Raw genomic sequence first — 14,587 nt, forward strand, 5'->3', positions numbered from 1 at the left:
CTTCGAATGCATGTGGGACAGAAATAAATATCTAGTTCTTACATAGCACTTTTCATCTGGAGCTCTCGAAGTGCTTTACAACGGAGTTCACTACCATTATCCCCATTTACTGGGGCAGGGGAGGGGAGGAAGCTGAGGCACAGAGAGGAAATGACTAGAGCCCTGCAAACGGATCAGATGCGGATACAAATTTTGTAACCAAGAGGGCTCTAGAAAGGACTCTCTCAAGGGCACTCAGCATATAACAGAGGTGTCCTAACTGCCCCCTCCCCGACATGCTGCCTCCTGTGCATATGTAGCCGGCCCCCACCCCTTTGTGAGTTTGTTTACTAGGACTGGTTGACAGGTTTTTTGCTGGAATTTTTTTGGGATGAAATATGTTCTTTTTGGACTAAACAGAAGTTTTTAAAGGAGGTTTCTGGTTTTGTCAATTTTTTTACCGAAAAAACTCCAAAATAGGCTCTCTCTAGTTGTCATTAAAAAGGAAAAATTCTGCATTTAAAAAAACAAACAAACAAAAAACCACGAACAAAACTTTTCCCCCATGGGAAATAAAATCCAAGCCCTGACCAGCTCTGGTATTTATAGTGGTGTTAACCAGGAGTGGTGATCTATTGATGTCAAGGGAGTTAAATTGGTGCAAGGTGAGAAGCAGAAACGTGGAGTAGGAATGGCCTGATTTTGAGGGCATTTTATCTATTTTTTTTCTCATAACTTTTCAGAGAGGAAAAACTACTTACATCCGTGTTAGGAACCCAGGCCCAGATCTTCAAAGGCATTTAGGTACCTAACTCCCACTGAAATCATTTCAATGGGAGTTAGGCACCTTAGTACTTTTGAGGCTCTGGCCCCAATTCTTACAGTATCCCCACTTAAGCAGCAGCACAGTGCTATGAGGCTGTTAGCGTCTCCATGCGTTTCAGTGAATGTTATGACCCTGGTCTTGCAAGGAATCTGTGTGGGCCTAGCCCTTTGCAGACATGAGGCCTGGGGGGCATGGGAGTACATTGCTCACACAGTTTTTCTTTTAATTCAAAACTGCTCATGCAAATTGAGTACTTTAAAAGTTGCCCGATCAGAGTGTGGTGCACACTGTCCCCAGGGCAGGGACATGGCGACACAAGCAGTGAGGGTGCAAGCTTCTACTACGCCGTCTTAGCAACATGCCTAAACCTGGACCTAGACTGGCCACTTCTAATATTGAGATAGCAGCTCATCTCATTATAACAACAGACCTGAGCTGCATCTGAAGTGATGAACAAAACCCATTACCTCCACTCTGAGCAACCCAGTGCCTTGAAAAACAACCACCTCACAACTCACAGCTTATCAGTAAGGTTTAAGATTTTGTCATGGTTATTGTTAGTAAAAGTCAGGGACAGGTCATGGGCAATAAACAAACATTCATGGAAGCCTGTGACCTATCCCTGACTTTTGCTAAAATAACTGTGACAAAATGGGACTGAGGGGGAGATGAGAGCCTGAGCCCTGCTGTAGGAGGGGAAAGGGGTGCGGGGGCAGCTTTCACTGTGACTGACAACTCTGGGTTTCCACTGCAGTGTCTTGGAGCTCCAGGTCCTCTCACCCACCGTGTCGACTGAGAGCTGTGGGGGCCCCTGCCAGCTCCAGCCCTGCTTGCCCAGGGCTGAAGCGGAAAATGTCACAGATTCCGTGATTGCGAGACCTCTGTGACATAATCTTATCCTTACTTATTAGGCCTGGTCTACGCTGGTGCCAATATATAGGGTATGTGTAGCTACATGGCACACTGTGGTGTGTAGCTACATGTGGCAGTGAAAGGCTCCGTCAGACAGGAGGCAATGGGGAAAGGCTCCCACTGCCTCCCCTCTACCAGAGACTTCCCCCACTGCTGGAGCCTTTTCCTGTAGCAGAGAAAGGTTCCAGCAGTGATGAGGCAATGGGACACACTACACTGCTAAAAACAGCAGTGGAGACAGGGGGGCACTGCTTGGGCGTGTAGAGAGCCAGGTAGGGTACTTACCCTAAGGTTCCGGAGTATCTTTACTCACCTAACCAGTGCCCCACCGTCTACACTGCTATTTATACCACTGAAAGGGTGTGTGCTGTGTATATACTGTACAAATTGCCATAAATGTCGACATAGCCTTAGACATGCGACTACTCCTGGGAATCACTTTCATTTAGAAATAATTTGATTAACATCGTTTGTGCTGTGTCCTTCTTCCCCATTTTTTACTACTCTTGTACTTTAAATTAGGAGTTCATCTGTTCTGGCTTATTTCCCCATTTTACAATCTTCCATGCTATTAGTTGTTTGCTGAAGAAATGATTAGGACATTTCAAAAATCACGACTATAGTTTCACGTATACAATGAACACTGGCACCATATGTGACTCAAGATTCAGAGATCTTCCGGGAAGTATTCCCAGAAGTTTGGATTAAAATAAAATCAATAAATCCCCCTAGAAACATTACATAAAACCCAGATTATTTCTAAACAGGATGGTCCTAAGGGTGGTAGATGTGGAACTCTTTGTAGAAGGGACCTCATGGTATCAGATGTTAATATAAATTTGATTTTAAAACTACCTGGTAAATCACAGTAGAAAGGGATTCATTCCACCAGGGATGCAACAGAGTCAACTCTAGTCTTTCTACACTTTAGAGTCATCGTGGACTGTGGACTGGGTAACTTGCAGATTAATTGATACTGAGCCATTCACTTCTCTATGACAACAGCAGGGAAAGTATAAATTCCAAGGGTGAAATTCTGATCCCATTGAAGTCAATGGCAAAACTCCTTTTAACATCAAAAGGGCCAAGATTTCACTTTTAGGCTACCAGGCCACAACAGCTCAGCCACTGAGCAAACTATGTGACAGAAGCAGGATAGGGGGAGAGATAGCTCAGTGGTTTGAGCATTGGCCTGCTAAACTCAGGGTCGTGAGTTCAATCCTTCAGGGGGCCATTTAGTTTTCGGGGGTTGGACTAGATGACCTCCTGAGGTCCCTTCCAACCCTGAGATTCTATGATTCTATAAGACAGAGAATTTTGGGCCAGATTCTCAGCTGAAATATACTGCGCTAGCTCCACTGAAGTCAGTTGGCCTTTCCTACTCCACTGTCTAAAATATGGGGGTCCAGGAGAAATATTTCCTCATGTTTTCAGAAATAAACATTTTTCCATGAAAATGCATTGAAGAAAAATGAGGTCTGCAACCTAGGAGGAAGGAAAACACCAGCTGAGCTAGCATTACACTATTCAGCCCGGTAAAACAGCCTTGGACAGTTACCAGCCAAGGAACAAAATCTACTAGTATGACTTAGGAGAATACAATCTGGTTAGGAGTTTTCATTAGTTTTACTTACCTGTCCAAAAAGTTTACTCACTCGTGGCAAGGAGAATTGTGCAAAGATGTCCTATGAAACAGCCTGGCCCCAAATCAAGAAATAGACAATGACAAATGGACACAGGGACAAATGCAAATAGGCAAGTTGGTGGAGCCCCATCACGGGCACATCCTTTATGTTTCGTACAAGTATCTACAGCTTTCAGATAACCAGGGTTTCTGGCTTTCAAGCTTTGGTAACATTTTTATAGCTGGTCATGCCAAATAAGGTGTAACCGAATAGAATTGAGTACAGCCTGGGCTGGTGACAAATGAACATTTTGTTACTCTTACAGGTGCTTGGCAGCCCACGCTGAATGAGCTGGTGGTCTCAGTCCGGTGGACGACTGTCCATTCTATTAAAAAAAACCCTCACCACAATTAGCAGTGAGAGAGGCCAAGGACTGAACGGATATTTCAATTCCTCCCTCAATCTGAAGGATGGTCTCTCAGGCCTAAGGTCAACACTTCTGTGAGGTGATGGAAGGCAGCTTGAATACCTGCACCTGCTCTGAGGGTCCGACATCTTTCATCTCCACGCTGTCAATGGCTCACTAAAGTCATGGAGGGACAAATCCCACTTGAGTCAACAGCAAAACTCTGAAACGATGTCAAAGGCAACAGGAACTAACCGAAGGTGGTAGGAACGAAAAAAGAATAAGGAGATGGAGCCAATCCTCCTGAACTGAGAGCTTGGATGGGGAGAACAAACCAATTAGCCATCTCCATATTGTGCAGTTACTGGTTTTGCAGGGAAAGGCAAGGGAGATTCCAAGAGCTACTTGGAATCCAAGGGCTGCTTTACATACACTTGGAAAGAGGCATGCAGCTCCTAATGTCTGTTCCTCTAAATAAATCAGTGCAGGTTTGTCTTAAAAAAACCCAAGCCCGTTCCTTCCATTTGTAAATTACTTTAATTTAAATATTTTGAGGTTAACAAAATACCTTTTGAATCAGACATGCCCCCAAAATACAAAAACAGAAACAGAACCTCCTCACAGAGGGTAACCCCCCGCCCGTTCTTTCGACATTGGAGTTTATGGACTATGAGCTGGCTGCCCTCCAGGGTCTGACACAAGGTCTGGAGTGCAGAGAGCAGCTGGAATTCATTTTCTTTCTTCAAATCGATGCACTCTCATGTGAAGCTGCCTTTTGGCATCTCCGTTTAAGAGAGAGTTCAGTGCAAAAGGAACTAACCCCAGCCGGGTTTCTTTCCAACCCAGTGCTCACTGAGAGAAAAAAAAAGCCCTTCCCCTTCCCCCACACATACACACTCGACTGACTGTACCAAACAAAGGGTCATTCACGGCTGCTAGAAATGGGTCACATGGAGAAATGTTTGCAGATAAAACCAACACTTTAAACCCACCCCCCACACTTTTTAAAACAAACACCAAGGAGCTGGGGATTGTTGACCTCTGAGAGTCCTGGTCCTGGATATTCCCTCCTCCTCGCCACGCTTGCAATCCACTCTGCACCGCACGCAAACCAGGCCAAGCTCTAGCAGTTTGGCCGCCGCTCAAGTATGTCAGCGAGTCCAACCCCCCCTTGGCAAGTTCCTCGGTGTAAGGTCCACTGTTAGAAGCGTTACGGTGCAGTTAGGTGGTACAGTGCATCTCGTTAGTGCTTTTTTAGTTCACATTAGGTCAGGCGGGGGTGCCAAGAGCCCCCGGGTCACAAAATCACACACTGCAGTTTGTGGGAGCCGGTCGCTCTGTCTCCTCGCCATTTGGTCTTCTTCTTCTTCTGGCTTTTCTCTGGGATCTGTTGCCTGTTTGGAGGAAAGAAAGAAGCAAACCTAGTGAACCATCCCTACTGTTTAGACTTATGGGTAGATAGACGAGGATCTCTAGAGCGCTAGGAATCAGTCAGAAGAGACCCCACTCACTGACCCCTACAACAGGTGAACCTCTCTTCTTCCCTCCTGCACAAGGAGACACGGGGCCAAAAGAAAGAAAGAACAAAAGGGACGGGACTCTGTTGGTGAGAATTTAAATAGCTGCGCTGTTAAAAGAGCCAGCACCCTGGCACAGCTCCTACTTACGCTGCCATAAAGAGAGAGCGAGAATTTGTTCAGGAACAAACTGTTTTTCCTGGGCTCAGACCAGCAGGCGCTGCATTTATCCAGGGCTCCCTCGCCGTGTTTCTGGCCAGTTTCTTAGATTGCTAGTTCTTTGAGTCAGGGACAGTGGCCTCCTGGGTGCATGAGCAGCACCGAACCCATGGTAGGCCCTCCTGGTACTTGAGAATAGTAATAATGCACCAGATCACTGCCAGCCGCCCCATTAGCGTCAAGGAGCTGAAGTTAATGAAGTTAGGAGTGAAGAACAGCCATCCATCTGGGATGGGGGAAGGGAAGCCTCTGCAGCAGCAGCTGCTAGGAAGAAGGAAGGGAAGTATTGTGGCTACAGCAAAGGTTACAAAAGGGGGCTAGGGTGATGTTGCCATGGCAGTGGATTGCAGAGCCATATTTGCGAGGAGATTTGCTGTTCTTACTCCTTCTGCTAGAGGGAGTGTGACCGCTACTCACCCTGCCCCCACCAGATGATTTACCATGGTGAGTAGTTAGCCAGTGTTCAAGGCACAGGGGAGAGGAGCATGCACAACATATTAATGCTAATGGGAGTTATAATGGCTGAAGTGAGAAGGCAATATACTGGGTCCTGGTTAAAACACAACCCTTCCCTCTGCCCCTAATGGCAGGCTGGGCCCCCGTCATCTGGTAAATATGGTTACCCTAGTATTCTGACATGCTGCATTATAGCTTACTCCACCACTGGGGAAACGGAGTTCTGTGCAAGAGACTACAGAGAAACAGAAATCAGGGGAGAACGAAAGCCTGTTAAAGATTTACATCTGGCTGGAATTTCCCCCTAGACAAATGAACTGATTTGGAATCAATTAGCATTGGGTTTTTTTAAACCTGCTGTTCAAATGGGTTCTGCCCTGGGCTGATAAATAAAACATTTTCCAATCTAAAGTGCTGAGTGGTTCAGAAGGAGAAAGTGCTCTGGGTCATCACCAGTCCTTAAGGAGGACACTCCAGGCAGCATGAAATCAAAGCAATCAGAAATGCACAGCTGGGATTCCCTCACTGCTGTATGCCACTGCAGCCCTCAATCACTTCATTCAGCAACTTCTGGGGGTGTTGGATGAGCAATATCTTTAATGCTCCTACAATTCCATTCGATTTACATTTCTGTGTCACTGAGGGCCTCCCAAATTCTCTAGGTTACACACTATCCAGAGTCACGTCATTTAGAAAAGGGGACTGGCTGCTAAACAGGGCCAGATCCTCAGCTGGTATAAATGGACATAGCTCTGTCAACCACTAGATAGTTTTCCTTTAACACTAATGGGAGTTTACACCAGCTGAAGATCTCGTCCAGAGTTGCAGAATAAATAGGAGAAGGGAAGGCTGCGTAGTTAAATGCAGGACTAGGAGTCAGTGGGTTTGATTGCACAGACTGGCTGTGTGTCCTTGGCAACTCACAAAGGGCTGAACCATAGTCTCAGGAATAAATCAAATCTGTGTGTTGGGGAGCTTCTTTAACCATCTCCTCAGCTTGTTGCATACTGAGCGCTGAACAGAAAGGACGAGCTGACCACACCAGATACGGGACGCAGCCAGTGTTGCCAACTCTTGTGATTTGATCGCGAGCCTTGAGATATTTGGTGTTTCTTTCCCCCTCAAAGCCCCAGCTCCTGGAGTTCTGTTACTTATGTGAGAATCTTAGCTTTGATTTGTTTTTAAAAATGCTACTAGCTCTTATGGTTGCAGAGAAAAGCATAAAAATGAGATCCTGAAGGGCTCAAAGGCTAGAAAGCAAAAAAATTCATTCAAAAACCAAACACACAAAAAAATATTAAGCCGATCTTATGATGTGTGGAGCCTGATTCATGATTTTGGAATGCTTGGGGTTGCCAGTACTGCATAGCTAAAGATAAGTGATTGGTCCTTGACTTCTTCCCCTCACCTCCTACCACAGTCTATTGAGATAAAATTTTGAAAGACATGTTTAGTGAGTTCTTTCCAGACAGGTAAATCTTCAGAGAACGGACCAAACCTAAATCTATTGTTTAGAAGTATTATTAGGAAGCAAGGCAACATTAGCAGCATTATACAAAGCTGATTTCTGGAAGATGATCCCAGAGACAGAGAATTACCCCCTGCCCTGTGTTACAGTGGAAGAATGCTCCATGGCAAATTTACAGCAGAACAGAGGGCAGATCAGGAAGATCCTGATAGATCTACCTACCAGTTAGCTGCTGGTACCACCAACTATATGGATTGCCCCAGGCTCCTTCCAGCCAATCCCAGCACTTGGAAGAAAAATTGGGAATCAACCAAATGCAGCTCTACTCAGAAGGAGCACAACCATTGGCTGACAGTTGCCACGGTATCCATCAGAGTATGACTCATGCCCCAGGTCCTGTCAAGAGCTAGTCCCTTACGTTCGTGAAGCAATTTGGAGATAGGTGCAGAGCATTAGGAAGTTTTAATGACATTTTCCTGACTACAGCTGAGCTAACAATTTGTGATAAAAAATTTAACAGATGATTTTATCCTATTTCTGATTGTGGCTAATCCTTCATAGTCTTTCAACAGTCTTCTCAAAACAGTTCAGCAAAATGTAGTTAGTTTCAATTGGCCAGCTAAGTCATGTGGCATCGTTTCTATTCTTTAATTGAATGAATGCACAAATTTTTTTGATACTGAAGGCAACAAGACTAAACAGGTCTCTAATTTGGCTGGTGGAACCTTTATAACAACTACTGATACACACGAAGGAAAGAACCCAAACATGACTGTAAGGCTCTGGGGTCCATTTGGAGGGCTGGCACATACAGAATATACATTTTCAAATTTAACTTGTTAACTGAGAACATTTGACCTGGAGTCACTGAGAAACAATATATAGGGAGACCCACCACACCAACTATTTTGTAGTGATTTTTCAGAATAGCATTGGATACTGATAAGAGCTCAATGTAATAAATACTAATGCCTAGCTACTAATTACATGGTACAGAATAGTTCAGAAACATCCAGGGACATTGCCAACATATATCTGTAACCCTCCAATAATTATCCACCCACACCCTCCGTCTGCCAGCTTGACAGGATTTTGGAAGAGTGGGTAGTACCATCTGCTTTTGATGGATGCTGACTCGAAGCTGTGGTAAGATAAACACTAACAGAGAGGCACCTGTGCATAAATGCCTAACAAGTTTCATTGCTGGGGAAGCCAATTCTTCCACCTCATTTGGAAAAACGATAGCTTCACCTGATAGCATTAGTTATTAACCTAATAGGTTTCTTTGACAGAGTAACAAGCCTTGTGGTTGGGGGGTAGAAGAGGTAGACGTGGTATAACTTGACTTTAGTAAGGCTTTTGATTCTGTCTTGCATGACCTTCTCATAAACAAACTATGGAAATACAACCTAGATGGAGCTACTACAATGTGGGTGCAAAACTCATTGGAAAACTATTCACAATCAACCTGGAAGGGCATATTAAGTGGGGTCCCAGAGGGATCGGTTCTGGGTCCAGGTCTGTTCAATATCTTCATCAATGATTTAGAGGATGGCATAGAGTGTACACTTGTAAAGTTACGTACGATACCAAGCTGGGAGGGGTTGCAAGTGCTTTGGAGGATAGGATTAAAATTCAAAATTGTCTGGAAAAACTCGTGAAATGGTCTGAAGTAAATAGGATGAAATTCAATAAAGGACAAACACAAAGTACTCCACTTAGGAAGGAACAATAAGTTGTACGCATACAAAATGGGAAATGACTGCCTAGAAAGGAATACTGCGGAAAGGGATCTGGGGGTCACAGTGGATCACAAGCTAAATATAAGTCAACATTTAACACTGTTGCAAAAAAAAGCCAACATCATTCTCGGATGTATTAGCAGGAGTACTGTAGGCAAGACACAAGAAGGAATTTTTCAGCTCTACTCCGCACTGATTAGGTCTCAGCTGGAGTATTGTGTCCAGTTTTGTGCACCACATTTCAGGAAGGATGTGGACAAATTGGAGAAGGTCCAGAGAAGAGCAACAAACATGATTAAAGGTCTGGAAAATATGACCTATGAGGGAAAATTGAAAAAACTGGTTTATTTAATCTGGAGAAGAGTAGACTGAGATAACTTTTTATGTACTTGAAAACTGTTATTACAAGGAGGAGGGGGAAGAATTGTTCTTCTTAACCTCTGAAGACAGGACAAGAAGCAATGGGCTTAAATTGCAGCAAGGGCAGTTGAGGTTGGACAAACACCTGTTAGGAAAATGTCTACACAATACTTAGTTCTGCCTTGAGTGAACTAGATGACCTCTCAAGATCCCTTCCAGTCCTACGATTATAGAAGAAAACTGTTTGCAGAAATACAGGTCACTGACATAGGAAAAAAAACCACACTCAAATCTAAGGCCTTTAAAGATTCTGCAAGTGGCACAATTGGTGTCATAAAAAGAAGACAGAGACCAAATATTTTACAGAAGTTATCAGTGTTGGAGGTGGAAAACATACAAAGGTCCATATTCCAGATTGAGCAACTGAAGAACAGGGGTGAAATCCTGGCTCTGCTGACATTAATGGAATTTTGCCCAGGATTTCACCCAGAGTGAAACTGATTTGTCAAAGGCCATAGATGGAGTTTGTGACAAGACTGGAAACAAAACCCTGCTCTCCAAGATGGAAGACCCATGGCTTATCCAGTAGATCTCATTGTTTCTCATACAAATTGGGTTACATTTCACTACTTAGTGGGTAGAAAAAGTGAAATGTCACCTTCAGAATAGAAAATAGCCAATTCCTTCAAATTTTGGCCACAAGAAAACCACCAGACATAATCAAAATGACAGTATAATGGAAATCCAAACAGTGCCATCCTCATTCACAGACTTACACTGATTCAGGAAGTCAGCAAACAAAAGCAGGGTGGAAATAGCTTTAAGACTCTTCTGTACAGTACAATAGTTTATCTGCCTCTACAGTAATTTTGCTCAGCAAATGCCAGATGCTGTTATCTATATCGTGTTTTGGACTATAAGTGAAATGGGGGCCTTAGCCACTCATGACAGTTGAGGGTCCCCCTGCACTTATCTCAGAGTAGGTGCATTCTTACCAAAACCCTAGTGTTTTTGTCCATTTGTGATTAAATTCTACCTAATGAAAATTCATCCTGGAGTTTCAATTGGGTTACTCACCTCCCCTACTTAAAAAGCTGCTGTTTGACATGCATGTGTGCTGCCAAACAGAAACAAAACACCCCAAAGCCCCCTGCTACAACAAAAGGTGGCTGCATTTCAGTGATAGGGATTTTATATATATATATACACACATATACACACACACACACAGAGTATTTTTATATTACAGCCCTCATGAGGTCAACTGAAACCAATGATTGACACACACATTTGTGTATCAGATTCCAGTGGATTAGGTCATATACAGGACTAAATGCTGCTTGCAGACCAGTCAGTCTGTAACTCTGGCGTTCATATCTTTGAGGTTCTACTGTAATATTATTCACGCTACTGTCTAAAGTACTTTGGAGTACTGTCCTATAAGCAATGCTATATATTAAATACAATGGGACCCTGGTTATCTAACTGGGAGGGGCCAGATCAGATAATCGAAAATCCAGATAAACCGGAGAATGGGTGGCAGGGCTCTGGCTGTCAGCCCTGGAGACTGGGACTCCTGCTGTTAACTTTGGTTAAATGGGGTTCTACTTTATATTACTTCAAAATTAAAACTCTCTCTGTATTGGAAGTCACATCTTAAACTGGGTGAAACATGTAGTGGAGTTATGGAAATCAAAAGATTCCAAGCCTTAAAACAAGAAGGATACCTGGGAGAACCATGAGCAAAATTTCAAAGACAGGTGTGAGCCACACTCAAAAGATTACTGGCATCAAAACAGAGGTCAGAGTTAAGGATGTCTGGATGTGACCCATGATGTATGTGGAAGATTGGGTAGGGGAAATGGACAGTATGTCTGTGAGTATTTGCAGGAGAAGGTTATACATGTAGATATACTGTTTTAAATTTTATTTTCTGATTTTTGCTCTGGTGTTCCATCTGACTTTCAGGAATACAATACTACGCCAGATACATAGTGTCAATTGGTATAACTCCATGGACCTCAATGGAGTTATGCTGATTTACATTAGCGGAAGATCTGGCCCACAGTTTTCGTATGCCAATACGCATGTTGTTATTGATCACTAACATAGTGTCTGGATGTATTGTAGGTGAATCTACTAGATTTTAAATTTTTTATATGCAGTTAGATCTCAAAAATGTTTAGCACTGACAATGAAGATTTTATACCTTAAAAGATAACTACATTTTGATAGCGACAAAGAGTCCTGTGGCACCTTACAGACTAACAGAAGTATTGGAGCATAAGCTTTCGTGGGTGAATGCCCATGTGTCTGACTATCGCTTTTTACAGATCCAGGCTAACATGGCTACCCCTCTGATACTTGACACGTTTTGATAGTTGTGTGCAGGTATGGAACAAGCAGCCCTAATAAAGAATAAAAGATCAGGCTCTTGGTCCCATGTGTTATAATGATTCATGAGCCTCCTGACAATGGAGGTTAATAGATGGCTGAGTAAAGTGTTTTATGGCTCACCTGATTACTCTAACAAGATCATGGAAGGCTTTATCAACATTCAGAGGTGGGTCCTTCGCACTAGTTTCTATGTACGGGATCTGAAAGACAAAAGCCCAGCATAATAAATACTAGTAACATCTTACATGTGGACAATGAACCTATTTCAAGTGACAACCCAAAGGACTAGATGGAAAACAGAGGGTTGTCCTAGAATGACTAATGGAGAAAGACTGTACTGAATATATTTGGGGACACTTTCGGGTAGTCTCTTAGAACAACAAACTGTTTAATAAGGGTGTTCTCAACCACGGAATTCCTTGCCCCATTGAAGTCAATGGGAGCTTTGCCACTGGTTTTAATGGAGCCAAGATTTCACCTTACATATAGAGATCACTTCACTCACCACTGAAATGAGCAAAGGGTGGAATGTAGCCTCTGTGTAACAACGTACAGCTGTGCTACACTGGAGTTTGGGGCACAAAGTGAAAGTTATATTCAAATGAAACTGCCAGGAGAAAGGCAGGTAAGTGAAATGTTGCCATGATATCAAGGTTAATTGGCAGAAAGGACACAAAAACATTACAAAAGATCACCCCATCCTATAAAATGTGCAACATACAAAACAGCTGGAAGCATAAAGTTCTAGATTTTGGGGGGAGGGGGGAAAAAGAGTAATTGCAGAGTTTATTAGGAGAGATGTTCTTTTTCCCTGAGATGTACTTGAGGACATGAAGACCACATAAACAAAGACAAACTATCTACCATGCCTGCCAGAAGTTTGTTGGAGATTGCTGAAAAACTAACATCTGCCAAAGATTACTTCCTTGCTACACTGCATTTTAAGGTCCTTGAATGAAGATTTCTAGAGTTACCTTTCAGGCTTAGAAAACCTGTTCAGCTGACAGAGAAGGTCATTTTCTATTAACAGCCAAATGGACTTTTGTGATCACTTGTAGCGTACATACCTAGCAAAGAGCCATATTTGTAACCCTGGCTTCTGATACTGAACGTGAAAATTCTGCATTTGCACATACAGCACCTTCCACACCACTGAAACTGAGCACAACACAGGAGCTGTGTGTTCTGTTCTTGTTTAGGTTGACTGGCTCTCTGCTCTTCCACAAAAGCTTCTTTACAGGGGTGGGAATAAATATACCCTGAATAATTCACATTATGTTATCTTTAAAAGTCCATTGGGGTGCGGCAAGTTCCATTAAGTCTTTTCCATGATTGTGGGCATTTAGAAGTGATTAACCCAGAATAATGGTGATTATAATCTTCCTTGGGAGCCATTTCTGGAGCCAAACTGCAGTAAGGATAACAGGGAACTGAGATATTGGGTCTGATTTATATGCATTTTACACTCATGTAATTCCATCATTATTAATGGACTTACTCCTGGTTGACAACCGTCCGAGATCAGAATCAGGCCCTGTGTATCTCTAACTACCTTTTCTGCATTTTTATTTGGAGTGCATTCTGCCCATTTTACATGCACATTTCACCCACCTGCAAATAACTTGCATTACATGACTTTATGATCATGTGTGCAGTGTAGCTGTAGCCATGAGGGTCCCAAGATATTAGAGAGGTCAGGTGGGTGGGTGAGGTAATATCTTTTATTGCACCAACTTCTGCCCGTGAGAGAGACCAGCTTTTGAGAAGGGTGGGTGGGGGTGTGTGTGTCCTTTTCCAGACCTGAAGAGCTTGTCTCTCTCACCAACAGTAATTGGTCCAATAAAAGATATTACCTCACCCACCTTATCTCTCTAATGACTTTATCATCATCAAACTCTGCTATAGTATGGTGTACAGAACTGGCCCCACTGGAAGTAACCTCTCTCTCTGCTACTTTCTTTGCCTTTTATTTGAAAATGTAATTGCAAGTATTTAATTATAAGATAAGTGATCCAATTAAACTCCAAATGCGGAATGAATCCCATTCTGAATGCCTGTAATGGAACTTAAAAGCAGTGCAACTGCCAAAACAACATGCAAACAAAGAAACACCCACAAACTTACGTTATGTTTAGTTGCCATTTCTCTTCCTTGTTCCCGAGTGATTTTCCGCAAATGCATTAGATCAACTTTGTTGGCCACCAATATCATTGGAAAAGACTCTCTGCAAGAAAGCAATAGGAGGAGACTTTCAGTGTAAAGTGTTCAGCGTAAGCTTCCTTTTGAAAGACTACCACCATCTAGCATTTTCAGCTAGAAAGATGCAGCATGTATGCATTTAGCAGATTAGTTATAATTAGGCTCGGAAGGATTAGATTTTTAAAATCGGTAAATATTGGTAAACATAGATTTCATTGTACACACAAACTGATGAAAAACACTATCTGTATATTTTGATCATCATCAATGAAAAACACCGCCTGAGAATTTATTAGAGCCAAAATCCAGGGATTTAGATTTTTGGATTACACATGTAACAAATGGACTAGTGAATGAATAGTGAAAACAGATATGATTTGTTGATTTAAGAATATTTACTTTGTACATTTTGATGTGAGATATTGACAATTTGTGTTAACTTTTGAATCTCAATGTCTATTGTCATTAAATAATTATCAGC

The 14,587-nt window shown here is 42.8% G+C and overlaps 1 protein-coding gene and 1 long non-coding RNA gene across 2 annotated transcripts in view; one reads left to right on the forward strand and one right to left on the reverse strand.

Annotated features, from left to right (window-relative positions):
* Nucleotides 1-4,252, forward strand: part of LOC120374899 — a 30,540-nt gene extending 26,288 nt beyond the window's left edge. Inside the window, exon 2 of the long non-coding RNA XR_005586319.1 lies at nt 3,668-4,252. This is a non-coding gene — a long non-coding RNA (uncharacterized LOC120374899). The remainder of the gene's footprint in view (nt 1-3,667) is intronic.
* Nucleotides 4,253-4,266: 14 nt separating this feature from the next.
* The window catches only part of MRAS (muscle RAS oncogene homolog), a 56,288-nt gene continuing 45,967 nt past the window's right edge, over nt 4,267-14,587 (reverse strand). The window contains exons 4-6 of the mRNA XM_039495306.1: nt 14,032-14,131; nt 12,028-12,107; nt 4,267-5,142 (exon numbers count right to left, since the gene is read on the reverse strand). Of these exons, the coding sequence (XP_039351240.1) occupies nt 5,046-5,142; nt 12,028-12,107; nt 14,032-14,131 (277 nt within the window). The 3' untranslated portion in view covers nt 4,267-5,045. The remainder of the gene's footprint in view (nt 5,143-12,027; nt 12,108-14,031; nt 14,132-14,587) is intronic.

Source organism: Mauremys reevesii, linkage group 11, assembly GCF_016161935.1.
Source record: "Mauremys reevesii isolate NIE-2019 linkage group 11, ASM1616193v1, whole genome shotgun sequence".
NCBI classification, from domain to species: Eukaryota; Metazoa; Chordata; order Testudines; family Geoemydidae; genus Mauremys; species Mauremys reevesii.